The sequence below is a fragment of the Lepidochelys olivacea genome (assembly GCF_965140295.1).
Source record: "Lepidochelys olivacea isolate rLepOli2 genome assembly, chromosome: 14".
Lineage (NCBI taxonomy): Eukaryota > Metazoa > Chordata > Testudines > Cheloniidae > Lepidochelys > Lepidochelys olivacea.
The window spans coordinates 23,400,898-23,428,423 of record NC_140424.1 but is presented as its reverse complement, the minus strand read 5'-3'; the positions used below and the strand labels follow the sequence as shown (position 1 = coordinate 23,428,423).

Here is a 27,526-nt window from a genome sequence, read left to right as displayed (position 1 = left end):
TTGTTGCCAAGAAGGCCAATGGCATTTTGGGATGTATAAGTAGGGGTACAGCGAGCAGATTGAGCGACGTGATCGTTCCCCTCTATTCGACATTGGTGAGGCCTCATCTGGAGTACTGTGTCCAGTTTTGGGCCCCACACTACAAGAAGGATGTGGATAAATTGGAGAGAGTCCAGCGAAGGGCAACAAAAATGATTAGGGGTCTGGAACACATGACTTATGAGGAGAGGCTGAGGGAGCTGGGATTGTTTAGCCTGCAGAAGAGAAGAATGAGGGGGGATTTGATAGCTGCTTTCAACTACCTGAAAGGGGGTTCCAAAGAGGATGGCTCTAGACTGTTCTCAATGGTAGCAGATGACAGAACGAGGAGTAATGGTCTCAAGTTGCAGTGGGGGAGGTTTAGATTGGATATTAGGAAAAACTTTTTCACTAAGAGGGTGGTGAAACACTGGAATGCGTTACCTAGGGAGGTGGTAGAATCTCCTTCCTTAGAGGGAAGGTTTTTAAGGTCAGGCTTGACAAAGCCCTGGCTGGGATGATTTAACTGGGAATTGGTCCTGCTTCGAGCAGGGGGTTGGACTAGATGACCTTCTGGGGTCCCTTCCAACCCTGATATTCTATGATTCTATGATTCTATGACAGTCCCCAAGAAGAATGGGGAGAGGCCAATGCTCCAGGTCAGCCTGAATGACAGGCCGGGCAGGCTAATTAGAGAGTCAGGAGGCCAGGGAGGTCCCGTCCTCCGTGTGAGCTGGATTTGCCTGGGACAGACGGAGTGGGGCCGAGCTAAGGAGAAAGCAGGGGCCCGAGCTGAGCTGTGCCAGATCCAGAGAGAGCAGACCCTGTCCTGGGAGCAGAGCTGCAGCCCCAAAGCCAGAGGCACAGCCCAGAGAGAGCAGACTTGCCCTGGGTGCAGAGCTGCAGCAACCAGAGCCAGAGGGGCCAGAAAAGCAGCCCAGGAAGCAGGTCCGTGCTGGGAGCAGAGTCACAGAAGCTGCAGAGCAGACCTGTCCTGGGAGCAGAGCTGCAGCAACCAGAGCCAGACGGGCCAAAGAAGCAGCCCAGGGAGCTGGAGGCAGGGCAGCAGCCGTGCTGAGACAGAGTGGTGGAGCTGGGGCTGGAGCAGTCCGGAGCTGGGTGCGGTGAGCAGCTGAGGAGACCGAGGGGGACCCTGGGCAGCGGGCCCAGCACAGGGAGACGCCTCAGCCAGAGGCTCTGCAGGCCAGGCTTGGATCGTAACCCCGACAGGGCGGGGGCGACACTGAAGAAGGGTCCTGCCACTTAGAGCCTGGGAGCGTGTGGCCACCACGAGAGCGAGTGTCCAACCCACAGCATCTCTGCAGCACAGCCAGGGCCTAAGAAGGAGGCCTGGGACTTACCAGGAACAGACCGTGAACTGCCCTGACGTTCCAGAGACACTGTTTGTGATGTTCCCGGCCACAGAGCGGGGTGATGTGTTTCCTTTAACCTTTCCCATTTTTCCTTATTCTTTTTAAAATTGATTGTTGATTAAATAACTTGCATTTGCTTTAACTTGTATGTAATGGTCAGTGGGTCAGAGAAGTGCCCAGTGCAGAGAGAGTACCCCAGAGTGGGGACACCCTAGCCCCTGTCCTAGGTGACCACAGCAGGGTTGGGGGTCGAGCCCCCCAGGAATCCTGGGCCCAGCCTTGTTGAGGTTACGAGGACTCTGCCAGACAGGAGAGTGGAAGAGGAGTCCTCAAGGGCAGGGAGGCCACTGGGTAAAGGAAGTGGGAGCGAGGACTCAGATCCTTTCGCTAGCCCACTTCACCGGGGTAGTGCAGAAGCCTGGAAAGTTCCCCACAAGAGCGGGACTATTCCCCCGCTTACATTTAAGCAGGGTCCCTGTAGCCCACACGCTGTTCCCAGTCACTGTGCCACACCGGTAGAGGTGACCTTGGGCTCTTAATCTTATTATAGCAAAATTAAGCCGAAGAGAGGGTGACTATTGATGGAAATTCTCCTGTGTTCTGCATCGCTGTATTTAGTCCTTTAGAATCAGGAAGGTAAGTGCTCAGTGAGATTATTTCTGTCCGTAATGTGGCATTAAGGAGATTCAATTACTTTCTCACAAAAGTTGTTTTGTACCATTGGCTGACCCCTTATAGGAACATGAAGGCCAAAGAACTAATGATACTCTGGGAGCACAATGAAGGGGAAAATCGCTTTTATCTTTTATGTACAAGAAATAACAAAAGAATGGCTCAGTGTATAATGTGTAATTGTAGGCACAGTTTCTGAGACTGCGCAGGAAGATCAGACCCCCAAGGTGCTTTTCAACACATCTATGAAAAATGTTCTTCTGTCATTCTAGGGACCAGCAGCTGTCAATTTCTTTTCTGATCAGTGATGCATTCACCCTTTCAGTTCTGCAGGATGTAAATGGGCATGGCCAGGAAACGTTCTCCCATCCCACCCCCAGCAAACGTGACTGGAATTTAATGTGTCACCTTAAGAAGTCCATGAGCCAGGCCCCAGTCATCCGTATAAAAGGAGCACATCCAATGCATGCAGTTGAATGTACCCCTGTGTCCACACCCTACACACTATTGTAATAATCTTTGTACAAAGTAGGCCTGGTGAGGTATCATTTGAAAACTCATAATTTGCTGGTCATTTTTGTCCTGATAAAATGCATGCGGCAACATTGTATGTGAAGTTTTAAGATCCCCCCTGTACGGTGTTGTAAACACATGTTCCTAACTGCGTCTAGAAAACAGGTCTGTCTCAAACAAAGGAAGGTGTGCTCTGCTTAAACTGCACTTAAGCAGTAAGCTTAGGGCTTGTCTACACAGGCAAGTTTTTTTGCAGTAAAGCAGCTTTTTGTGCTCAAACTGCAGACATGTACACACTGCCAAGCCACTTTGTGTGCAGAAACTCCTCAGTTGCAGCGCTGCAAAACACCCACCTCGGGGAGAGTGGTAAGGCTATTCGCACAGAGACTCCAGCGCTCTGTTGCCAGTGTAGACACCTGATTGCATTCTGTGCTGTAATTGGCCTCCAGGGCTGTCCCATAATGCCTCAAATGACCGCTCTGCTCATCTGCCCTGGAGACATGTGCCTCTCCCTTTTCAAAGCACCATTTTGACAGCCATTGTGTACAAACCATTAATGTGGAATGCTCATGCTGTTGAATACAGAGGCAGGTGTGTGTGTGAGAGAGAGAGAGAGAGAGCAAGGGAGAGAGAGATTGCCAGCAGAGAGCCCAGGGAGGGAGGTGGGGGATGATGTCGGGGTTTCCCCCTCCCCCTGCCTCAGGACTGGTTGCTTCCTGCCACCGTCTGAATTTACAAGACAGCATGCTGACACACGCTTTGTCCCCCAAAACACACTGTCTCTCCCCCTCTCCGTACACACACACACTCCCCATCACACACTCTCCCCCCCCATACACACACACTTCAGCTGAAAAGCAGCTGGTAATGTAGTAGGATGCCCATGGAACAATGGAATTGGGAAAGCTGCTCAGCGCCCTTATTCATGCCAAACCCGGGTGGGATTCAGACCCTAGCACTCTGCCTATCTCGCCTGGAAGGCCTGCTCCGATCAGCGTGCTCTGAGCACACAGGACAGCTGCGGGTGCGCAGGTCAGGAATTTGGAGGGCAGGCTGGGTGTGGGTCTCCTACAATAGCCAGTGGCCAGGGCACTCACCTGGGAGGTGAGAGAACTAGATTCAAGTCCCTGCTCCACTGAATAGTTATTTATGCAAAGTGGAACAGCTCCAATAGGAGAGATTGAGAGAGCCCAGCCCGGAATACCCAACACTCTCGTGGTTTGAGTGCTCCCCTAGAAGAGGGGAGAGCTGGGTTCAGGGTTCAAGTCCTTGCTCCAAACTAGGGTTTTGTTTCCACGTCTTGCACCTCCCAGCTGAGTCCCCAAACCAGTAGGCTACTGGCTCTGGCCTGCCTTAGTCTAACTCCAGGAGAGGGTTCCTGGCTGTGAATCCCGAGAGGGAGGCACCTCCCTTCAGCCCAGATGTAGGCACCCAGCTACCTCTGAGGGGCAGGGTTTAGGCCACTCTTCTCTCCTTGGCACTTCACTCCTGGCTAATTTAGCCCCCAGCCCCCCCACACACACACCCCTCCACTTGCCAGCTTCTGTGAATCCCATTCCTAGTGACTGACTCCCCAGGCCTGGGGACCTAACTTGGGGCTATGAATTCCACTGGGCAGCAGGAATCACGCCCTGGAGCCCCACTTTCCGTTGGTCCCAGCTGCTTTAGAGTGTAGCCAATGAAAGACGCTGAGATGCCACGCCCTGTTTACCAGGTAATCTCTGATTTTAGGAGCAATCGTCTGTGCTGAAATTAACAACAGAAATAGAGACACTAGGAGAAAGGCCCATTCTCTGGCTGCCTTTTCCTTCCTTCCTCTCTCACAGGCCAATTAGCATAGCAGTAACCAGCTCCCACTCGCCCTGGCTGTTGTGAAGCGAGGGCTAGGGCTGTCAGCTCTGCTCTGGGTCACACACATACGTGCAAAGGAAACCTCCTGGGCTGAGTGGAAGAAATGTTTCATTGCCTCTTCGCTTAGGGTGGAGATGAGGGATGCTGCAATGGCAGCCTCATGCAACCAACTCCATGGGTGCTCTGGGGCTCAAGCACCCATGATTCCAGCCCCAGGACTGGCGGCCAATCAGCTGCTCAGGGAGCGGAGAGGAGAGAGTGGCAGGTGGGCAGGGGCTGCCTCGAGGGAGGAGCAGGGGTGAGAAGACGCGGAGCACCCACCGGGAAAAATGCAAATCAGGGTCTGTGACCCCTTCCCTCGCTGACAATACAAGCATGGTCACATCCTTCATTTGGCACATCCTGCTGGTGGCAGATGCTTGTCAGGCTCCTTCAGCACTTTGTTTAATGATCTGTCCACAGGGTGTAGAACAAATCCATGTCAAGTGGATTTCAGGTAGCCAAAGAAACTGCAGCTCCTCTGATCCTGCCTGAAGCACTCAACTAGAGACTAGTGTGAGCTGCAAAGTGGCTATGGGGTGCACTGGGCAACATGATTCGTATGGCTGATAGATCGCACCATTAATGGGGCACTCGTGAGCTGAGTGGCAGGTGTTTGCAATGAGGATTCTGAGTTCACCTCTTAGTCCAGTCAAATTGCAGGGCTAAATGGGTGGTGTCTGCACCCCTAGAACTCTGCCTCACACTGGCACATAAGCAAATAAAGTCACCATGAAATGCATTGACCTTCGTCCCATTCATAGCCATGTACCATTCATAGCTGTTACTTCAGTGATTCCTGAATGAACATAAGGTTATTTTCTACTGGATCTAGGGCCCAATGCTGCAATCTTCCACCAGCAGGATGAGCCAGTCTGTTAGAATTTGGATAGTGAGTAATTCTCAGACTTATTTACATCCCTGAGATAGCAGAGAAACCACACAGGAGATGCCACTGTTTCTTGGGGAGTTAATTCAAGTTTTAAAACCCACCGAGGAAGGGAGTATATTTACTGGTTAAAGCAGAGGACTTGGATCTAGGACTCACTTGAGTTCTATTTCTGACTGTCATTGACATGCAGGTGACCGGGGTAAGTCACATCACCTCTCTGTGACTCAATTTCCCCATCTGTAAAATAGGGAGAATTATACCTATCCTACACAAGAGTGTAGGACGGCATAACTAGATTGATCATTTGTAATGATATAGTTTGTAGAGTGCTTTGAGATCCTTGGATGAAATGTGCTGCAGAAAAGCAAAGCAAACGAACATAAAGCTAAACTACAGTGAAATAACCAGCTTTAACACAAGCCATCAAAACCTGAGTAGTTCAGACTGAGGGGCTGATATCCTTCCGTGACTCCAAATTGTGCTTACTCAGTTCCTGTGCTTGGGGCAGAGTTGGAGTTAAGATGGGTGGGTTAAGCACTTTTGTGCTCCCCATACCTTGGGGCCATGCAGGGCCATGCTCAGCCTTTGGTATAAGTTAGAAACCCTAAAGGCTGCTCTAACATATAGTCTATTTTCCATGGTCCTCTATGAATGGGGAATAAATACAGGGCAGCACAAACTAACTACAACCCCTCCCTAACCCTGCTCACTGCCTCCCACTTCCCACCTCCAATACCCATTCCGTGTGAGCGGTGGGGAGCAGGGCTGACACAGAGCCCATATGCCAGCTCTAGAGTAGCTGGGGAAGCCTTTATCTTAGGGAACTGTTTCTGACCTCTGTGAGGCCCCTGTACACTGCTCAGCTCAAGATGGAGCATTGCATGCTGGGACCTGCAGTTTGTATAGGCCACACCTCTCTATTAAAGATGTGGGCAGCTCCAGAACTATGTGCATTGCAGTTCAACTGTCTCAGTCATGGAGTGACTCAGGATTTTGTTCTAACACAGACTGTTGAGTCCAGCAGTGAAATCAGTCCCAGGGAAAATCCCCTTCCTTGGCTTCTGGCTGCAAAGGCTGCAGCAGTCACTGTGCTGAATCAGGGAGGAAAAGGCGATGGCGCAGGTGGGGATCAGGCAAATGCTAATCAAGACTTTCTTGTGCAGTGTTTCCCCTTTGTCTTGATTTGATCAGAGAGGATTCCCCAAGGAGGCCCTGGGAAGGGGAAGCATAGGAGAGTTTTAGGAAGAGGCTTTACAGTGATGCTACAGTTCAGTGCAGAAACAGGTATGTCCAAGACATGCGGCTATATGACAGCAACATGTAGACAGACACGGATATCTGGGAGGGCCTCTGTCTTGGCCGACCACTAATGTGCTGCGCTAGATTCAGGTTCCCATCCCAAGCCCCAGTTCATGCTCCCCAAACGACAGCAGCCAGGGTCACTGTGGACATGCCAACAGGGTGGGAGCATTTTGTCCCTCATCACCGGCCAGTTCAGAATATCTTTCTGCATCCCTTGGGGCCTCATGGAAAGCTCCCTCCACTAGGGAAGGACTTGAAGAAAGGGGAAATTATACTCTGAAGCACTGAGGAGACGAGTGGAGGGGGGAGAAGGGGGAAATACCAAATATACTTACCTACCTTTTTACATGTCCTCATGACCCTTTGCTGCTGTAAAGGTCCATGCACCCCAGTAAGGGGTTAAGGCCTGTCTACATGAGAAAGTTATACCGAAATAACATGAATTGGCCTTTAAACTGACAGTGTTAAACCGAAAGCAGCATGCACACTCTTATTTTGGTGTAAGAATGGCTTATATTGGTTTAATTAAACTTGTTCCAAATCAACTTAAGCTAAATAGAATCCCCTCTTACAGCAAAATAGATAGAGTTTGTGGAAATTTTTTCAGTCTGAAAATGCAGTTTGTTAAAATCAAAACATTTTGCAAGAACATGTCAAATTTCACTGAAATTTTCAAAGGAAACACTTTTCACTTTCTTGTTTCGTTTCAGTGATGTCAACCATGTCATTCTGATAAAGTGAAAACAGTTTGTTTCAGCATTTATTACAGTAAAACATTTGGTTTAATATTAAATTTCATAGTCCACGTAATCTATTAGATTTAATGTTTCAATACAACATAAAAGTCTAAATTCAGTGTTCTGATATTACTGAAACAAAACATTTCAATGATACCAAATGGAAATTTGGGGTTTTTTTTTCATTCCATGGGAAATTTCAAGATTTTGGCTTTTTGTTCCAATTTGGAATTATATTTTTTAAATTTCAGAATTTCCCATGCAATGGAAATTCTGCCTTCTGACAAGCTCGAGAAATAAGCATGTCTCCTCAGCCTTTTGCACAGCTTTAACTATATTGGTTTAAATTCTCAACTCACTCTATAGCAATGCAACTTTCTTGTGTAGTTAAGATCCTGTCATGTGAGTCATGGTTCTGAAGTGAAGGGAAGGCTCATCCCTGCTGTTAGCCAAGTCATATCTCAGCTTCCTGCTGTTGTATCGCTGATACTGGCAGTTTAAATTCCCCCTTTAGTGCTCAGACAGCAAGCGATTGCATGAGTCATAGTTACAAATAAAGTTGCGGGGAATCTCAGCAAATCTTCCAGTGACCTTGGGCTGGGTAATGGCTTCATTGTCATTTCAGGTTCTGAAACAAATACTTCTCGTTGCTCTAGTCACAGCCTGCTGGGTTCAGTTGGATCCTTGAGTATCAAGGCCTTGGGGCCCTCAGCAGAAGCAGCCTTAGCATTTTGAGAGGTGGCCAGAAAAATTGTGTTGTTTACCATCCTTCACCTCCACCAGTCAAAACCGATTCCTGGCCACCTTGATCACACTGCTCTGCACAGGCCTGGTGTCAGGATTCTGGGCCTGGTCACCCCAAATTTAGCTGATTCCATTTACATATGAACTGTGTGTGTGAATCCTTCATTCCCCCCACCAGCCTCCTGCTGCAGAAATAGAGCCCAGCTGCTTATTCCTTTCAGTCCTAGTGACTGGTCTACATTGCTTTGTGTCAGTGACACACTGAAGAATCTTCACAAGAGGAAGGGCTACAAACTTATGTAAGCAGAGTCTGAATGAGCTCTCCCCTGACATCTAGTGGTGAGTTGTGGAAAAGGACTTCAGGAGCTGATCTCGTTTGCATGGACACACCCACCCTGCCTAGATGATCAGCATGATGGGATTGCTTGCCCAAATGATCAGTTGTGGCTGGTGTTGGATCCCCAGTCTCCTTGTTATTGAGGCAGGAGTAATAAAGTGTTGTTATCCTTGTTTTGTGAACCAAGGGCAGCAGAACTCTACCTGGCAGACCCCGATGGAGGGACTCACCCTCAACGTAAGTGCTGTCGTTAGGCAGGGGACATGGGTTCCAAAGCCCAATGAGTTGAGAGGGGGGTGGGATAGTTGTACTTGGTGGTGTGGGTTTTGTTTAAGGGTTGTAAGCACCATTTGTCTCTTTCTACAGTAAAATAAAAAAGCTAATTTAGGCTGAGTTGAGAGTCTTGTTACATGCTTTAGAGCTGAAATCACTGATATCTAGGTCTAAGTATTAGGCCTACTTTGGGACTGTGTCTCTATTGCCCAGTATGCACCAGCAGTGAAGCTTCCCCCACTAACAGCTGAAATCATTGAGAGCTGTTTTAAGTGGGGGGGCCCTGAGACATCTTGGTGAGTGGCCAGCTGGTGGAGAGGCACGGCCAGCAAGGCGGTTGGTGGAAAGAAGTGGCCAGCAGAGCGGCTGGTGGAGAGGGTTAGAGCAAAGCCCCACAGAGAGGTATGGCAATCGGCCATTGGGGCGATGAGCAAGTGCCCGAGCAGCAGAGCATGTATTGTGCCTCCTTACCCCCTGTTCTATCCAGGGTGGGAGGTGAACTCTGCAGATGAACCTCTGAACTCTGGGGCTGCATTGGCCAAGGACAGCAACTGTGAGTGGGGTGCAGAGAAGGGACGGGCATGTTAAAGGAACTTTTGGGTTGCTGGACTTAAGACCCTAAGGGGAAAAGGACACTGCCCAACTTACTTGGGGGTGAGTCTTGTGTTCATGGTTTATGTTTATGAATCCTAGTTGTGTTGTTTCCCCAAATTAATGCTAAAAGAAAAGGAGGACTTGTGGCACCTTAGAGAAATTTGAAAATTTATTTGAGCATAAGCTTTCGTGAGCTACAGCTCACTTCATCGGATGCATTCAGTGGAAAATACAGTGGGGAGATTTATATACACAGAGAAAATGAAACAATGGGTGTTACCATACACACTGTAACAAGAGTGATCAGGTAAGGTGAGCTATTACCAGCAGGAGAGCGGGGGGGAAAAAACCTTTTGTAGTGATAATCAAGGTGCGCCATTTCCAGCAGTTGACAAGAACGTCTGAGGAACAGCAGGGGGCAGGGATAAACATGGGGAAATAGTTTTACTTTGTGTAATGACCCATCCACTCCCAGTCTTTATTCAAGCCTAAGTTAATTTTATCCAGTTTGCAAATTAATTCCAATTCAGCAGTCTCTCGTTGGAGCAAATTAATGCTGTTCTACTTCCCTCCTTTTATTAAAAGGTTTTGCTTCACACAGACTCTGTGCTTATGAGAGGGGAAGTATTGCGTCTTAGAGGCACCCAGGGGGTGTAATTGTCCCAGGTCACTAGGTGGGGGCTCGAGTCGGTTTTGTGTTGTATTATTGAAAAGGAACCCCTAGATACTGAACCCAGCCCTTGTTGCTGCTGGCTCCAGCTGGCAGAAGGGTTCCACTTAAAAATGAAAGATGAAACTCCCCTTTACACTCCTTGCTCCAAATGAATGGCTCTAGCCACCAATACTGTGATGTATGAGAGGTGGCAGAAACAAAAGCATCCAAAACACAAAACGGCTAGTCTCATGGGGATCCTAGAGTTTGTGTCCGGAAGCCAAAATTCACCCCTGTTGCCAATTTGGATGGCCTATTGTGGATGCACACCCTCAATTAAAGGGCTGATATGACTATGGCCTTCTCCTCTGGCTGCTTTCCCCCAACCCACCACCATCACCTCACCAGGGATGTGGTATTTTCTCCACCAATTGATGTCTTTAAAACAAGATTGGGTTTCTCTTTCTAAAAGACGTGCTCTACCTCAACCTGAAGTGGTGGCCCTGATGCCTGGATTACCAGGTAAAATTCTACAGCCTGTGTTATGCAGAAGGAAACCTCAGTCACATCTGGGTTGAGCTCCAGACAACTTACTTTCACTCCTGCCCCAGTCTGCATCAGGCACTGGCTATGGCACTGAACCAGTCACACAAGACACTGGTGGGAGAATTTCTCCGTGACATTTTTCACCAACTCCACTGGCTGTTTTTCACAATGCAGGAATCTTGTTAATTTTGACAAAATGGCTGGTTTTGCTCACAAGTGCTGAATGTCAAGCCAGATTCGCTCCCAGGTGGGCTCCCTTTCAAATGGGGAAACCCCCCTGAGCTGAGACCCATTCTGCAGTTCCCTAAGGATGCTTTTCACTCTAATGGCTGATGTACCACCCATGGGCCAGAAGAACTCACAGGAAAATCCAAAGGAGGAGACAGGAAGCTGGCAACCTACTCACATGTATCTCAGCTCTGATTCCCTTCTCACCAGGACCTCTCTTATCCTCTCGATTTTAAAGAGTTCCCCTTCTATGTCATCCACAGTTGTAGTCGAATCGGCCATGGAAACAATTTCTTCTGCAAATGAAACGTGAAAGGAATTGGGTTAGAAAGCAGGAGACAAGAGATAAAAGTGGCTTGTTGATCTAGGGGTTTGATTCTTGCTTTGGACACAAGCAGGTTTCTTGTTCAAATCCCAGAGAAGCCCGTGCAAAGGCCAGGAATGGTCCTGTACCTTTGTTTAGCTTAACAAAGAGAAAGTTAAGGTGCGACTTGATCACAGTCTGTAAGTACCTGCACGGGGAAGAAATATTTGAAAATGGGCTCTTCAATCTCGCAGACGAAGGTATAACCAGATCCAGTGGCGGGAAGTTGAAGTGAGTCAAATTCAGACTGGAAATGAGGTGCATTTTTTTTACAGTGCGGGTAATTAACCTTTGGAACAACTTACTGAGGGTTGTGGTAGAGTCTCCATCATCTGCAAGTTTTAAATCCAGATTGGCTGTGTTTCTAAAAGATCTGCTCTAGTTCAAACAGGAATTAATTCGGGGAAGTTCTCTGGCCTGTGCTACACAGGAAGTCAGACTAGATGATCACAATGGTCCCTTCTGGCCATATTGTCTATGAACCTATAGATGTATGAAAACAACTCATGGAGAGACTGGGTCAGACACTGATCCCAGGACACCCAGGCTCAATCCTGCAAAGTGCAGGATTCCCCAAGCCAGCACAGCACACGTACGCACATGCTTACTTCAAGCTCATTGGGCCCAATTCTCATTGACACTAAGGCCCCTTTACAACATTCTGAAAGCATAAAGGGGCCTTGCAGTGATGTCAATAGAATATATTGCCATGGAAAGCCCCCTTTGCCCTAGCACGGTGTTGCAAAGGAGACCAACCCTGGCTTCGCACCAGCATTTAAATGGGGAGGTGACAACAGTCAACTTGACCCCAGTGCAGTGGAAGGCACACATGTGAACAGCCTGGCCGGTCCTGGCCTCATGCAAAGCAGAGTGGGATAGCTGTTGGAGGGCTGCCAAGCGAGCACGAACAAGCAGTGTGTGCACACAAACATGAGTCCACACTAACTCAGCACACAATGAATTTTCTACACTTTTAAAGTGGACTAAAGAAGGTGTATCATAGTGCACAATAAACGCCCTGTGTAGACAAGCCCATTGCTTTCAGTGGAGCTCTTCATGGCTTCAGGTTCATTGCTGGATTGGGGCAAGAGAGTTCTGCAGCTTGCAAGCCGGAGCCCTAAATCTGGTGCTACTTCAGTGGTGCCACTCTAGATCGTGATCAGATTCAGGATCAACGTATCCATGGAAAGCTGCTGTGGGGCTGGATTTCTCCTTTATTTCTATTTCCTGGACTTTGCCTGATGTGCCCCTCATTGGAACGGATCTGCTCAGGACCCACATTACCATCAAGGCTGACTCAGGTAGCTATTCTCTCCTCCTAACTAGTATGCAATATGCATGAAGGGCCCACTGTGACGGCATGCTTCTGAAGCAGGCAAGCCAGAGAGGCCGAGCATTAAGGAAGCTCTGTCATTTTCCCTTCTTTCATTAGATTCACTAATTATTCTTTCAAAACCAATGAGTCACCAGACTTTATTCTGACGGCAAATACTAAAAACACCAGAGACCTCATCCTCCATAAAGCAGCAAGACAATTAATGAGATAAAAACTGCTGGAGGGGGAAAATGAATCTGCATCTCTGAGTCTTCTGATAACCCTAAAGTGCTTGTGTTTTGCCTGCTGGAGATGAGGCAGGCACATAGACCATGTTTTTTGCCATGGGACACACCCGGCCTTCAGTTATCCTGCTCAGGGTACGTCTACACTACGGAATTAGGTTGAATTTATAGAAGTTGGATTTTTAGAAATCGGTTTTATATATTCGAGTGTGTGCGTCCCCACAGAAAATGCTCTAAGTGCATGAAGTGCATTAACTCGGCGGAGTGCTTCCACAGTACCGAGGCGAGTGTTGACTTCCGGAGCGTTGCACTGTGGGTGGCTATCCCACAGTTCCCGCAGTCTCCGCAGCCCATTGGAATTCTGGGTTGAGCTCCCAATGCCTGATGGGGCTAAAACATTGTCACGGGTGGTTCTGGGTACATATCATCAGGCCCCCGTTCCCTCCCTCCCTCCGTGAAAGCAGCAGCAGACAATTGTTTCGCGCCTTTTTTCCTGAGTTACCTGTGCAGACGCCATACCACGGCAAGCATGGAGCCCGCTCTGGTAACCGTCACCCTATGTCTCCTGGGTGCTGGCAGACGCGGTACGGCATTGCTACACAGTAGCAGCAACCCCTTGCCTTGTGACAGCAGACGGTGCAGTACGACTGGTAGCCATCAGCGTCGTGTCCGAGGTGCTCCTGGCCGCGTCGGCTGGGAGCGCCTGGGCAGACATGGGCGCAGGGACTAAATTTGGAGTGACTTGACCAGGTCATTCTCTTTAGTCCTGCAGTCAGTCCTATTGAACCGTCTTATGGTGAGCAGGCAGGTGATACCGATTGCTAGCAGTCCTATTGCACCATCTTCTGCCAAGCAGCCACGAGATGGGGATGGCATGCAGTCCTTCTGCACCGTCTGCTGCCAGCCAAAGATGTAAAAGATAGATGGAGTGGATCAAAACAAGAAATAGACCAGATTTTGTTTTGTACTCATTTGTTTCCCCCCTCCCCCCCCCCGTCTAGGGGACTCATTCCTCTAGGTCACACTGCAGTCACTCACAGAAAAGATGCAGCAAGGTAAATCTAGCCATGTATCAACCAGAGGCCAAACCAACCTGCTTGTTCCAAAAGAACAATTACTTAAGTGCACCATTTCTTATTGGAACCCTCTGTGAAGTCGTGCCTGAAATACTCCTTGATGTAAAGCCACCCCCTTTGTTGATTTTAATTCCCTGTAAGCCAACCCTGTAAGCCATGTTGTCAATCGCCCCTCCCTCCATCAGAGCAACGGCAGACAATCGTTCCGCGCCTTTTTTCTGTGCAGACGCCATACCAAGGCAAGCATGGAGGCCGCTCAGCTCACTTTGGCAATTAGGAGCACATTAAACATCACACGCATTATCCAGCAGTATATTCAGCACCAGAACCTGGCAGAGCGATACCGGGCGAGGAGGCGATGTCAGCGCGGTCATGTGAGTGATCAGGACATGGACACAGATTTCTCTGAAAGCACGGGCCCTGCCAATGCATGCATCATGGTGCTAATGGGGCAGGTTCATGTGGTGGAACGCCGATTCTGGGCTCGGGAAACAAGCACAGACTGGTGGGACCGCATAGTGTTGCAGGTCTGGGACAATTCCCAGTGGCTGCGAAACTTTCATGGAACTTTGTGACTTGCTTTCCCCTGCCCTGAAGTGCATGAATACCAAGATGAGAGCAGCCCTCACAGTTGAGAAGTGAGTGGCAATAGCCCTGTGTAAGTTTGGAACGCCAGACAGCTACCGGTCAGTTGGGAATCAATTTGGAGTGGGCAAATCTACTGTGGGGGCTGCTGTGATGCAAGTAGCCCACACAATCAAAGATCTGCTGATATCAAGGGTAGTGACCCTGGGAAATGTGCAGGTCATGGTGGATGGCTTTGCTGCAATGGGATTCCCTAACTGTGGTGGGGCCATAGACAGAACCCTTATCCCTATCTTGGCACCGGAGCACCAAACCGGCGTGTACATAAACCACAAGTTTCAATAGTGCTGCAAGCTCTGGTGGATCACAAGGGACGTTTCACCAACATCAACGTGGGATGGCCGGGAAAGGTACATGACGCTCGCATCTTCAGGAACTCTGGTCTGTTTCAAAAGCTGCAGGAAGGGACTTTATTCCCAGACCAGAAAATAACTGTTGGGGATGTTGAAATGCCTATATGTATCCTTGGGGACCCAGCCTACCCCTTAATGCCATGGCTCATGAAGCCGTACACAGGCAGCCTGGACAGTAGTCAGGAGCTGTTTAACTACAGGCTGAGCAAGTGCAGAATGGTGGTAGAATGTGCATTTGGATGTTTAAAGGCGCGCTGGCGCAGTTTACTGACTCGCTTAGACCTCAGCGAAACCAATATTCCCACTGTTATTACTGCTTTCTGTGCGCTCCACAATATCTGTGAGAGTAAGGGGGAGACGTTTATGGCGGGGTGGAAGGTTGAGGCAAATCGCCTGGCTGCTGGTTACACACAGCCAGACACCAGGGCAGTTAGAAGAGCACAGGAGGGCGCGGTACACATCAGAGAAGCTTTGAAAACCAGTTTCATGACTGGCCAGGCTACGGTGTGAAAGTTCTATTTGTTTCTCCTTGATGGAAACCCCCGCCCCTTGGTTCACTCTACTTCCCTGTAAGCTAACCACCCGCCCCTCCTCCCTTCAATCACCGCTGTCAGAGCAATAAAGTCATTGTTGCTTCACATTCATTCATTCTTTATTCATTCATCACACAAATAGGGGGATGACTACCAAGGTAGCCCAGGAGGGGTGGTGGAGGAGGGAAGGAAAATGCCACACAGCACTTTAAAAGTTTACAACTTTAAAATTTATTGAATGACAGCCTTCTGTTTTTTGGGCAATCCTCTGTAGTGGAGTGGCTGGTTGGCCGGAGGCCCCCCCACCGCGTTCTTGGGAGTCTGGGTGTGGAGGCTATGGAACTTGGGGAGGAGGGTTGTTGGTTACACAGGGGCTGTAGCGGCAGTCTGTGCTCCAGCTGCCTTTGCTGCAGCTCAACCATACACTGGAGCATATTGGTCTGATCCTCCAGCAGCCTCAGCATTGAATCCTGCCTCCTGTCATCACGCTGCCGCCACATTTGAGCTTCAGCCCTGTCTTCAGCCCACCACTTACTCTCTTCAGCCCGCCACCTCTCCTCCCGGTCATTTTGTGCTTTCCTGCACTCTGACATTATTTGCCTCCATGCATTCGTCTGTGCTCTGTCAGTGTGGGAGGACAGCATGAGCTCAGAGAACATTTCATCACGAGTGCGTTTTTTTTTTCTTTCTAATCTTCACTAGCCTCTGGGAAGGAGAAGATCCTGTGATCATTGAAACACATGCAGCTGGTGGAGGAAAAAAAAAGGGACAGCGGTATTTAAAAAGACACATTTTATAAAACAATGGCTACACTCTTTCAGGGTAAACCTTGCTGTTAACATTACATACATAGCATATGTGCTTTTTGTTACAAGGTCGCATTTTGCCTCCCCCCACCGTGTGGCTACCCCCTCAACCCTCCCCGCTCCCTGTGGCTAACAGCGGGGAACATTTCTGTTCAGCCACAGGCAAACAGCCCAGCAGGAATGGGCACCTGTGAGTGTCCCCTGAAGAAAAGCACTCTATTTCAACCAGGTGACCATGAGTGATATCTCACTCTCCTGAGGATAATACAGAGAGATAAAGAACGGAGTTGTTTGAACGCAAGCAAACATACACTGCAATGCTTTGTTGTACAATGATTCCCAAGTACGTGCTACTGGCCTGGAGTAGTAAAGTGTCCTACCATGGAGGATGCAGTAAGGCTGCCCTCCCCAGAAACCTTTTGCAAAGGCTTTGGGAGTACATCCAGGAGAGCCGCGAATGCCAGGGCAAATTAATCCTTTCACATGCTTGCTTTTAAACCAGGTATAGTATTTTAAAAGGTACACTCACCGGAGGTCCCTTCTCCACCTGCCGGGTCCAGGAGGCAGCTTTGGGTGGGTTTGGGGGGTACTGGCTCCAGGTCCAGGGTGAGAAACAGTTCCTGGCTGTCGGGAAAACCGGTTTCTCCACTTGCTTGCTGTGAGCTGTCTACAACCTCATCATCATCATCATCATCTTCTTCATCCTCAAAACCTGCTTCCATGTTGCCTCCATCTCCATTGAAGAAGTCAAACAACACGGCTGGGGTAATGGTGGCTGAACCCCCTAAAATGGCATGCAGCTCATCATAGAAGCGGCATGTTTGGGGCTCGGACCCGGAGTGGCCGTTCGCCTCTCTGGTTTTCTGGTAGGCTTGCCTCCGCTCCTTAAGTTTCACGCGGCACTGCTTCGAGTCCCTGTTATGGGCTCTGTCCTTCATGCCCTGGGAGATTTTGACAAAGGTTTTGGCATTTTGAAAACTGGAACGGAGTTCTGATAGCACGGATTCCTCTCTTCATAAGTGAGAATGAGGGACGTTTCCCTCTGGTGCCTGAGGCAGACAGGCTAAAGCACCTGTCTGTAGAGCCAGGTAAAGGAGGGCTGGCATGGTAAAGGCTTGATTTGTCAGACCATCAGGACAATGGTTCTAGTCTCACATCCCCATGTATGTGAGCTCTGTGGCGATAGATCTGTTGCCTGCAACATTGGGTACATATATACTCTGTAATAAAAGAACTATGGCACAGCTGTGGCTGGCCTAGATCAGCTGACTAGGGCTTGGGCTGCAGGGCTAAATATTGCAGTGTAGATGTTGAAGTCCAGACTCTGAAACCCTGTGAAGGGCGTGGTCTCGGAGCCCAAACATCTACACTGCCATTTTTAGCCTGAGTCAGCTGAACTGGGCTCTGAGACGCAGTGCTGTGGGGTGTTATTGCAGTGCAGATAGACCCACTGAGATCAGCCAGTCCCCTGGTTCTTCAAATCTTTCTCACGGCCCTAATATATCAGCTGCCTCATTATAATTCACCTTCATTATCAGAAAATCTAAATGAGACTGGTGAGTGGCTAGGAAACAGATGTCTCCCAGGACAAAAGGGCACCAACATGATGCTAGCTCTCCCTCGGGGATCATTGAAATGAATCCTTATTTGAATTGCAGGAGCGACTAGCAGTCCCATTCAGAGTACCATTGTGCTAGGTGTTGTACAAACAGGACAGAAAGGCCATCTCTGCCCTGAAGAGCCTATAATCTGATACTTCATAGGGTTCATCCAAGGATCTCAAAGCACTTTATAAACATTCATTGAGCCTCACGATGCTCCTCTGGGATATGTGCGTTTTATTATTCACATTTCCCGGAGGGTGAAGTGCCTTCCTCAGCCATTCGGCTGCGGATTTTCTCAGCCCTCCTTGTGTATTCACAATTATTCAGTGAATAACCTACAAGGATAATTCTTGGGGTGTGGACCAGCAGCTGACAGGGCTGGATATCATAGAATTGTAGGGTTGGAAGGGACCTCAGGAGGTCATCTAGTCCAACCCCCTGCTCAAAGCAGGGGCAATCCCCAATTTTTGCCCCGATTCCTAAATGGCCCCTCGAGGATTGAACTCACAACCCTGGGTTTAGCAGGCCAATGCTTAAACCACTGAGTTATCCCCCCGCAATGGGTGAGAAGTGGGATTTGAACCCATGCCTCCATACGAAGACCAGAACACCCAGTCCTCAAGAGAGGAAGGCACTTTAAGCTTTGCGCCTTAGACCACTCAGCCATCCTGACACTGATATCTGCAATGTGATCAGCCTGGGTTGGTCTGAATGGACACGTGGCTCACATGCTGTTGTCCCTGTTCCCTGGGACCATTCCAAAGCCTAGTCATGTTAATGGGAATCTTTCTACTGGCTTGAGTGGTCTTTGGATAAGGTCTTAATTGAGAACGACTTTCATTCTTCAGCTCTGCGATGTGTGCGCGGAGGGCAATAGCACGGCTGCATTGCGAGTGAGTGTGCTAAACATGGGCCTCGCCAGAGTCAAAATCTGCTCAACCCCATGGAAGGCTTTCCATGGACTCCAATGGGCTCCAGGTCATGCCCTTATTCTGGAGTGTCATGATGAGGGTGGGCTAAAACCTGGAGATTGGCATTGTGTTGGCTGCGAGTGATTTCCTGGCCTTTTACCGCCTGGGTGGCTGTGGGGAAGTACACTTGAGCAGCCTCAAGTGTAAATTAACAAAGAGTTTGGTGTGGGTACTTCCAGCACATGTACAATCTGCTGAGGTTTCACCTTTAATCTCACTCCTGATTCATAAATACAAAGTGCCGCAGGAGAGCCCCATTCAGTGTGGAATGGAGCTGGTTTGTTAGACAGATCATGGGCTAAAGTCCCCCTGTACCAACAGGAATCCTCGTTTCCAGTTCCCTTGTTCCTCCTTAGTCACCCTCAGGCTCTGGTCTGTCACACAGCTGTCTGCTAACATCACCTCCCTAGGTGCTGATTGCTCAGTCCTGGGACTAGGGCACAACCAGGGTTATTTCTCTGGTTCCTCTAGTGCGTCCTGGCTTTGCTAATAGTGTAAAATGAGCTACAGCCTTAACAGCTTTTCCCTGCACTGTGTTTCAAGGGTACTGGCCCTAGGCATGCCTCTGAAAGGCACATTACCGCAGCAATGGGTGTCAGAAACTGGGGTCTGGGTGGTCACCGCTAGTGGTTAGTGCAGGAGTCAAGCCCAGTGGTTGGCGCAGGAGTCAGGACTAGGAGCCCAGGACCAGAGCCAGGTTACCTGGAGTGAGGCAAGGGGCACTCTCACAAACATGAGCATTCACCAAACCGCTGCTGGGTTTAAGAGCCGGTCTGCTGACTCTTCCCACCAGTCAGGCTGTGTGGCCAATCAGGCAGCCTGCTACAGGCCAGCTGTGCTCATTAGGTTGCTCAGAGGCTGGCTCTGCTACTGGGCATGATTCCTGACAATGGGCAAACCCATCAGCCCTAAGTGTCTGGGGCAAAGAGGAGATTATCTTAATCCTGCTACATTTCACCAGCAACTGGGCACAGGATTCCTCATCACTTCCTGCCCTAACGTGCTGCTCAGCGCTGTTAGTGTATAATGACTGCTACCTTTCCGCTTGGAGACGAGCGTGCCAACGTGCTGTAAAGGAATTGGCTAGTGTGTCTGTGAGCCATTGTCCTCTACCGGATGGAATCAGAAATGCTCCACTGTGTACAACGGGCCCTCTACCACTAATTCCTAAAGGAGATCTTCCTTTAGCTCAGTTGCTAGGGGCCTTCTGCCCATGGTGTTAGGATTACTGACCACCGCAAAGTGATAAGTGACTACCGGTTTGTTACAATGCAGTACACCTGCACACCCAGTCACCCTGGGGTCTTGTTCTTTGCCGGACATGTGCTATCTAAATGTAATTACTCTTATTATGACGCTCCGGCCGAGCCTGCTGCTGATTTGTTCTGCTTTCACCAAATGTGTTTCACTGCACTGCCAGATAACGGGGCGAGTAATGAAAATAATGGTCTGAACGGCTTATCCACTTCAGCGCCTCTCTCATTCACTCATATTATAGATTTTAAATGCAGCCCTGAAACAGCCATGAAATTGTGCAGTTATTTACGTCTCACTTCTGGCACCAGACTTAAAGGACTAGGCTGATGGTTTTATAGCTGCTCTGATAAGTAACGACTTGGACTTAATGCAGGTTTCATTAGCTGAGGACACAGGTGTCATGGCCAGAAAACAGAGCTACTTCTAGAGTGTAAAGTTTCAAGCTCCAATGTCCATGAAAGTCTATGGGAGCTAGGCTTCTAAGTCACCCAGGTGCTTTTGAAAATTTACCTATGGTCTGTTGGTCTGAGCAGAGCACTGGATGGCAGAAACTCCTGGAAAAAGAACCCCCTGCTCTGATGAAAACTCCCTCTGTAACCTTGGGCAAGTCCCACTGATTTCAATGGGAGACAGATGCCTAAATAGCTTTGAGGATCTGGCTCTTAGCCACAATTTTTCCAAACTGCCCTCTGGTTTGGTTGCAGAGTTACAGTTGTCTGACTGTTGTGGTAATGGATGGGCGGCGGAGGGAGGTGGGATGATGCATGTAGCTGTATGGCTTTTTCCTGGTTGTTGTGGTTTAGTTGGGCATTATTTGCCTTTAGCAACCTTTACTGCATTTAAGAATATATATACTGCAGTACTGGTCTGAGAGTACCAGTGATTTTGCATCCAGCAATGTAGCATGGCTGGCAGGTGCATGGTTTTTTTAGTAAGTTTCATTTTGTTCCTATATGGTGCTTCGTCCACCCTCTGATTCTCTGTTATTTACTGACAGGTTTCAGAGTAGCAGCCGTGTTAGTCTGTATTCACAAAAAGAAAAGGAGGACTTGTGGCACCTTAGAGACTAACAGATTTATTTGAGCATGAAAGCTCATGCTCAAATAAATTCCTTAGTCTCTAATGTGCCACAAGTCCTCCTTTTCTTTTTTCAGAGTAACAGCCGTGTTAGTCTGTATTCGCAAAAAGAAAAGGAGTACTTAGTCTCTAAGGTGCCACAAGTACTCCTTTTCCTTTTCTTTTTGTTATTTACTGTACCTGGAAAATACAGAGGTGACATTCACTAGCGATGACATACGGAGGAACAGGGCTGCTTCATGGAGCTCCAGACACAAGAATACCCCATTTCTCACCTCATTTGAAAACACTTGTTCCAGTGAAAATTGTTCCAGTCAACCCCCAACCTGTCACTCCTGGCTCCTGTGAGCATTAGATAAGGACCAAGGGATTGAAAGTTGCCTTTGAGTTGTGCCAGTGCTCTTTGGACAATAAGAGACACAGAGAAAATAATTGTCCAACAAGATTGTCCGTTACATGGAATTGCAAGCGAAGAATTTCCTTTGGCTCAGAATGATGGGAAGGGGGGACCCATCCCAGAGGAGTGGAGAGTAGAGCTGTGGATGAGAGGACACAGACCCCTGTTATTCCACAAAAGTCTCCTTGTGCCATTTAATTCTGATTCAGTCAGGAGAAGCCAGTGAATATGTATGGAGGTTCAAAGATAACTGGCCATGGTCTAGGCCAGGACACTGGACTGGAGGGACCCTGGTCTGATCCTACCTGGAAGTTCCTGTGTTCCATTTCTGATGGGGGGAAAAGATGGCCCCATCAGTGGGCCTATGATCACACTGTCCTGCTCAGACAGCCAGGCATCCCAAGGCATTTTGCACATGACAACTGAGCTAGACAACAGGATCAATAATGTATTACTGGAGCAAAATGACCTTTCCACAGGCCCCATTTCAACCATGCAACCCAAAGAAGAGAGCAGAGTGTTGATTTAAACCCAGAGGCAATCTGATCATCACACACTGTCCTGGGGAAGAGAGTAGCACTAATGAGGAGTGTAATAGCTACAGATTTTCACTGCATACAGCTTTGGTGGAAACATTTAGACAGCCATCAGCCAGCTGGGTATGACTCACAACAGCGCTTGGAGCAGATCTGTTTCTAGTGAGCTACATCATAGAATCATAGGACTGGAAGGGACCTCGAGAGGTCATCTAGTCCAGTCCCCTGCACTCATGGCAAGACTAAGTAATATCTAGCCCATCCCTGGCAGATGTTTGTCAAACGTGCTCTTAAAAATCTCCAGTGATGGAGATTCCGCAACCTCCCTAGACAATTTATTCCAATGCTTAACCACCCTGACAGTTAGGAAGTTTTTCCTAATGTCCAACCTAAACCTCCCTTGCTGCAATTTAAGCCCACTGCTTCTTGTCTCCCTCCTGCTTGTAACAACCTTTTATGTACTTGAAAACTGTTATGTCCCCTCTCAGTCTTCTCTTCTCCAGACTAAACAAACCCAGTTTTTCAATCTTCCCTCATAGGTCATGTTTTCTAGACCTTTAACCATTTTTGTTGCTCTTCTCTGGACTTTCTCCAGTTTCTTCACATCTTTCCTGAAATGTGGCACCCAGAACTGGACACAATACTCTAGCTGAGGCCTAATCAGCATGGAGTAGAGTGGAAGAATTACTTCTCATGTCTTGCTTACAACACTCCTGTTAATACATCCCAGAATGACATTTGCTTTTTTTGCAACAGCATTACACTGTTAACTCATATTTAGCTTGTGATCCACTATGACCCTTTCCACAGTACTCCTTCCTAGGCAGTCATTTCCCATTGTGTATGTGTGTATCTGATTGTGAGTATTTTGCATTTGTCCTTATTGAATTTCTTCCTATTTACTTGAGACCGTTTCTCCAAGTTGTCCAGATCATTTTTAATTTTAATCCTGTGCTCCAAAGCACTTGCAACACCTCCCAGCTTGGTATCGTCCGCAAACTTTATAAGTGTACTCTCTATGCCATTATCTAAATCATTGATGAAGATATTGAACAGAACCAGACCCAGAACTGATCCCTGCGGGACCCCTCTCATTATGCCCTTCCAGCTTGACTGTGAACCAATGATAACTACTCTCTGGGAATGGTTTTCCCACCAGTTATGCACTCATCTTATAATAGGTTGTGTTTCCCTAGTTTGTTTATGAGAAGGTCATGTGAGACATTGTCAAAAGCCTTACTAAAGTCATGATACATCACGTCTACTGCTTCCACAAGCCTTGTTACTCTGTCAAAGAAAACTACTAGGTTGGTTTGACATGATTTGTTCTTGACAAATCCATGCTGACTGTTACTGCTACTGGGGTCATGATGAAAGACGCCTGATTGATTGGCAGTCCCAGGGACTGAGGTTCTCTCCACACTGTGAGCTGCCGGGAGTTGCTGAGTGCTTTCAATTCCTACTGCAATCAGTGGGAGTGGAGACCTGGCAGAATCAGCCCTTAAGCCACATCCACAGGGTGCACGTAGCATGAGTGGCATATATTCCCCTTCCCCTACAGCGTTGTGCCACAGCCTTGCCCTAGAGGAACCCCAGAATTGCCCACAGTATTCAAGATGTGGGCGCATCATGGCTGTACATAGTGTCTTATTATCTATGCCTTTGCTAATGGGTCCTAACATTGTTAGCATATTGAGCAGATGTTTTCAGAGAATGCTCCACGATGACTCCGAGATCTCTTTCTTGGGGGGTAACAGCTAATTTAGACCCCATCATTTTGTATGTGTGGTTGGGGTGATGTTTTCCAATGTGCATTACTTTGCATTTATCAACATTAAATTTCACTGGTGCCCAGTCACCCAGTTTTGTGAGATCCCTTTGTAACTCTTCCCAGTCTGCTTAGGACTTGAGTAATTTTGTATAGTCTGCAAACTTTGCCATCTCACTGTTTACCCCTTGTTCCAGATCATTTATGAATATGTTGAGCATCCCTGGTCCCAGTACAGATCCCCACTATTCACCTCTCTCCACCATAGGCATAATTTGACTGCTATATTTGGAGCGGGGGGAGCAGCACACACGCACGTGTGCACTGAAGCCAGTTCCCTGGCTCACTCCCCCTGCCTGGAGTGGTAACTGAGCTACCAGTGCTAGTGGTGGGAGGAGGGGATGGGCCAACTTAACAGCTGCTTCTGCTGCCAAGGGGACACTGCATGCCGGGCTCCTGTTTCCCCCTCCCCCATTCTTGTGTCCCCTTCTCTTCCCCATCCCATCAGCCTTCCACTCCCACTGTCTCCTGCCCCTATCCCCATTCTCCTGCCCCATTCCCCATCCCCTTCTCTTCACCCTGCCCCATCCCATCCCCCTTCCTTTTCCACTGCCTGTTCTTCCCTCCCCACCCCTCTTCCTCAAGTATTTCTTGAGAGCGCTGTGGGTAGAAATAGAGGGGTGTGCAAAGGGAATATGAATAAAATCATAAGCAGCCTGACCTTGAAACTCCCAGTGACCCAGGGAATGGGAAAGGGCTGTCTATCTACCTTAGGGTTTAGTACTGCTGCCCATCACCATAGTATCTGGGTGCCTTCCACAGAAAATCAATAGCAAAGTCCCTAATGGACTTCATGGCCCCTTTGGCTCTTCTCTCTTTCATGGCAAGAGCTCTGCTGTATTGGGTCAAAGGGGGGTCAGTGTTGGGGTTTGGGGTGTAAGGGGGTCAGTGTTTAAGGTTGGGGTGTAAGGGAAGGTCAGTGTTGGGTGGAAGGCGGTCAGTGTTGGGGTCTGAGGTGGAAGGGGGGTCAGTGTTGTGTAGAAGAGGGTCGGTGTTGGGGTGTGGGGTGGAAGGGGGGTCAGTGTTGAAGGTTGGGGGTGGAAGGGAAGGTCAGTGTTAAGGTTTGGGGGTGGAAGGGGATATCTGTATGTGAGTGGTGGTCTCACGGTGCAAAGGCTTTGCTGAGGAAGAAGGTTTCACAGCGTTTTTTGAAGCCGCTCAACCTCTGGATTCACGTGATCTTCTCCGGGTACTCGTAGCACAGCCGGATCCTACGGTCTCTGTGACAGAGTGCTAGCTGTAGAACCCTGGTCACTTGTGTCACAGAGAAGATATACTGGCTTAATCGGGAGCAATTAACCTCTTATGGTGGAGATTGTTGACACTTGGGGGCAATGGCTGGGCTAAGGAGGTAATTAGTGCAATAAGGGAAGATATGTAATTGGCAGAAGGCAAAAGCTCAAAGAATGGCTGGATGGAAGGCTCAGGAGAAAGGAGCAAAGTGTGAGCCAGGTATGATGTCAGGCTTGTGAGAGGGGACATTAAGATGAAACTAGAGTCCGTCAGGAATTTTGGAATGATACATTTTTTGTTGGAAAATGCTGATTCGTCAAACCAAAACTTTTCAAGGAAATATATTGGTTGCGATGCCACTTTGATCAGGAAAGGTTTCTCAGGACCATGGTGGAACTTACGGTCAAAACAAGACAGACACCTGCCCCAGAGCAGCCTGGTGGTGTGAGTACTCATCTGGGATGTGGGAAATCCAGATTCATGTCTCTGCTCCAAATCAGGGACTTGATCCGGGCTCTCCCACATCCCAGGTGACAGCTCTTGCACTGGGCTATTGGCTATTCTTGAGTGGGTTTCGCTGACTCATGAAACATTTCAAAAGGTCTCTGTTTTGTTCTAATTGGACCTGAAACAAATGTCAAAACCTCCACATTTTCCGCAAATCAGAATTCTTGTTTTCTGGTCAGCCCTAGATTTGGGCTCCACTCCCTGCCCATTGCTGAGGTGGAGAAAGCACAATATGAACAGTACAGCATTACTCTGTATGATTTCACTGCCTTCTGTACAAAGAAAGCATGAATTAATTAAGCCTCACAAGCTCATCTGCGCCCCTGGGGAGGTAAGATTTCGGACACAGTCCCACATGACATTCTCATAGGCAAACTAGGGAAATGTTGTCCAGATTAAATTACTATAAAGTGGGTGCAAACCAGGCTGATAGACTGTGCTTAAAGAGTAATTAACGATTTGCATCAAACTGGGAGGGTGTATCTAGTGGGGTCCTGCAGGGGTCGATCCTGGGTCAGGTACTATTCAATATTTTCATTAATGAGTTGGATAATGGAGTGGATAGTATGCTTTTAAAATCTGCAGAGAACACCAAGATGGGAGGGGTTGCAAGCACTTTGGAGGACAGGATTAGCGTTCAAAATGATCTCAACAAATTAGAGAATTGGTCTGAAATTCAATAAAGAGAAGTGCAAAGTACTTCACGTAGGAAGGAAAAATCAAATCCCCATTTTGTAGTTGTGTAATAACTGGCTAAGTGGTAGAACTGCTGAAAAGAATCTGGGGGTCAAAGTGGATCACACATTGAATATGAGTCAATGTGATGCTATTGCAAAAGAGGCTAATGTCATTGTGGGATGTATTAACAGGCATGTTGCGTGCAAGACCTGGGAGGTAATTGTCCCACTCTACTCAGCACTGGTGAGGCCTCAGCTGAAGTACTGTGTCCCAGTTCCGGCTGCCACACTTCAGGAAAGATGTGGACAAACTGGAGAACATGCAGAGGAGAGCAACAACAGTAAAATGTTTAGAAAACATGACCTATCAGGAAAGGTTAAAACAACTCGGTACGTTTAGTCATGAGAAGGGAAGAGCTCATAACAGCCTTCAAATATGTTAAGGGCTGTTATAAAGAGGACAGTGATCCGTTGTTCTCCACATCTGCTGAAGGTAGGACAAGCAGTAATGGGCTTAATCTGTAGCATACAGATTTAGGTTAGATATTAGGAAAAATTTTCTAACTCTAAGGGTAGCTAAGTTCTGGAACAGGCTCCCAAGGGAGATTGTAGAATCCCTGTCATCGGAGGTTTTTAAGAACAGATCGGACAAAAACCTGTCAGGGATGGTCTGGGTTTACTTGGTCCTGCCTCAGTGCAAGAGGCCAGACTCGATGACCTCTCGAGGTCCCTTCCAGCCCTACAGTTCTGTGATCATCCCCATTTCACAGGAGGAGAAACAGATACATAGCAGGGAAATGAGGTGCCCGAGAAAACAGAGCAAACGAGCAGCTGCATCTGGAAGAGAACCTTGAAGTCCTTGGCTCACTGCTCTAACCACTAGCCCACACTCCCCATGCTGTTACGTAGCAGCTGCTAAAACAGCTGCTGCTGTGTGTCTGAAGACACCATATACTCGGCATAAATAGTCTGGATAAATGGATAACCATCAATCTCCCCACCACAGCTGTTGCCGGAACCACCAGCCCTGCGATGCTCACTTGGGGAACCGTAAAGCAGAAGCTAATAATATTTAGTAGCGTGGTGAATGTGTAAATTCCTGAATCTTATCCTCATCTTCATTATTCACCATGATGGTCTCAAGAATCAAATTAACAATGGGCCACTGGAGCCAGGAGGGGATCATTTTTCAAAGGTAGTCACAGCTTTGGGGGGCTCTGGGGATTGATGCGTTATCTTTTAATAAAAAGAAAAGGAGTACTTGTGGCACCTTAGAGACTAACCAATTTATTTGAGCATAAGCTTTCATGAGCTACTGCTCACTTCATCAG

General features: G+C 48.2%; 1 protein-coding gene across 2 annotated transcripts in view; it reads right to left on the bottom strand.

Moving 5' to 3' along the window:
• Nucleotides 1-27,526, bottom strand: part of LOC311530185 (bMERB domain-containing protein 1-like) — a 57,025-nt gene that overhangs the window by 28,540 nt on the left and 959 nt on the right. For both annotated transcript variants that reach the window (XM_084646661.1, XM_084646660.1), the window contains exon 2: nucleotides 10,950-11,067. In XM_084646661.1, the coding sequence (XP_084502787.1) occupies nucleotides 10,950-11,067 (118 nt within the window). The remainder of the gene's footprint in view (nucleotides 1-10,949; nucleotides 11,068-27,526) is intronic.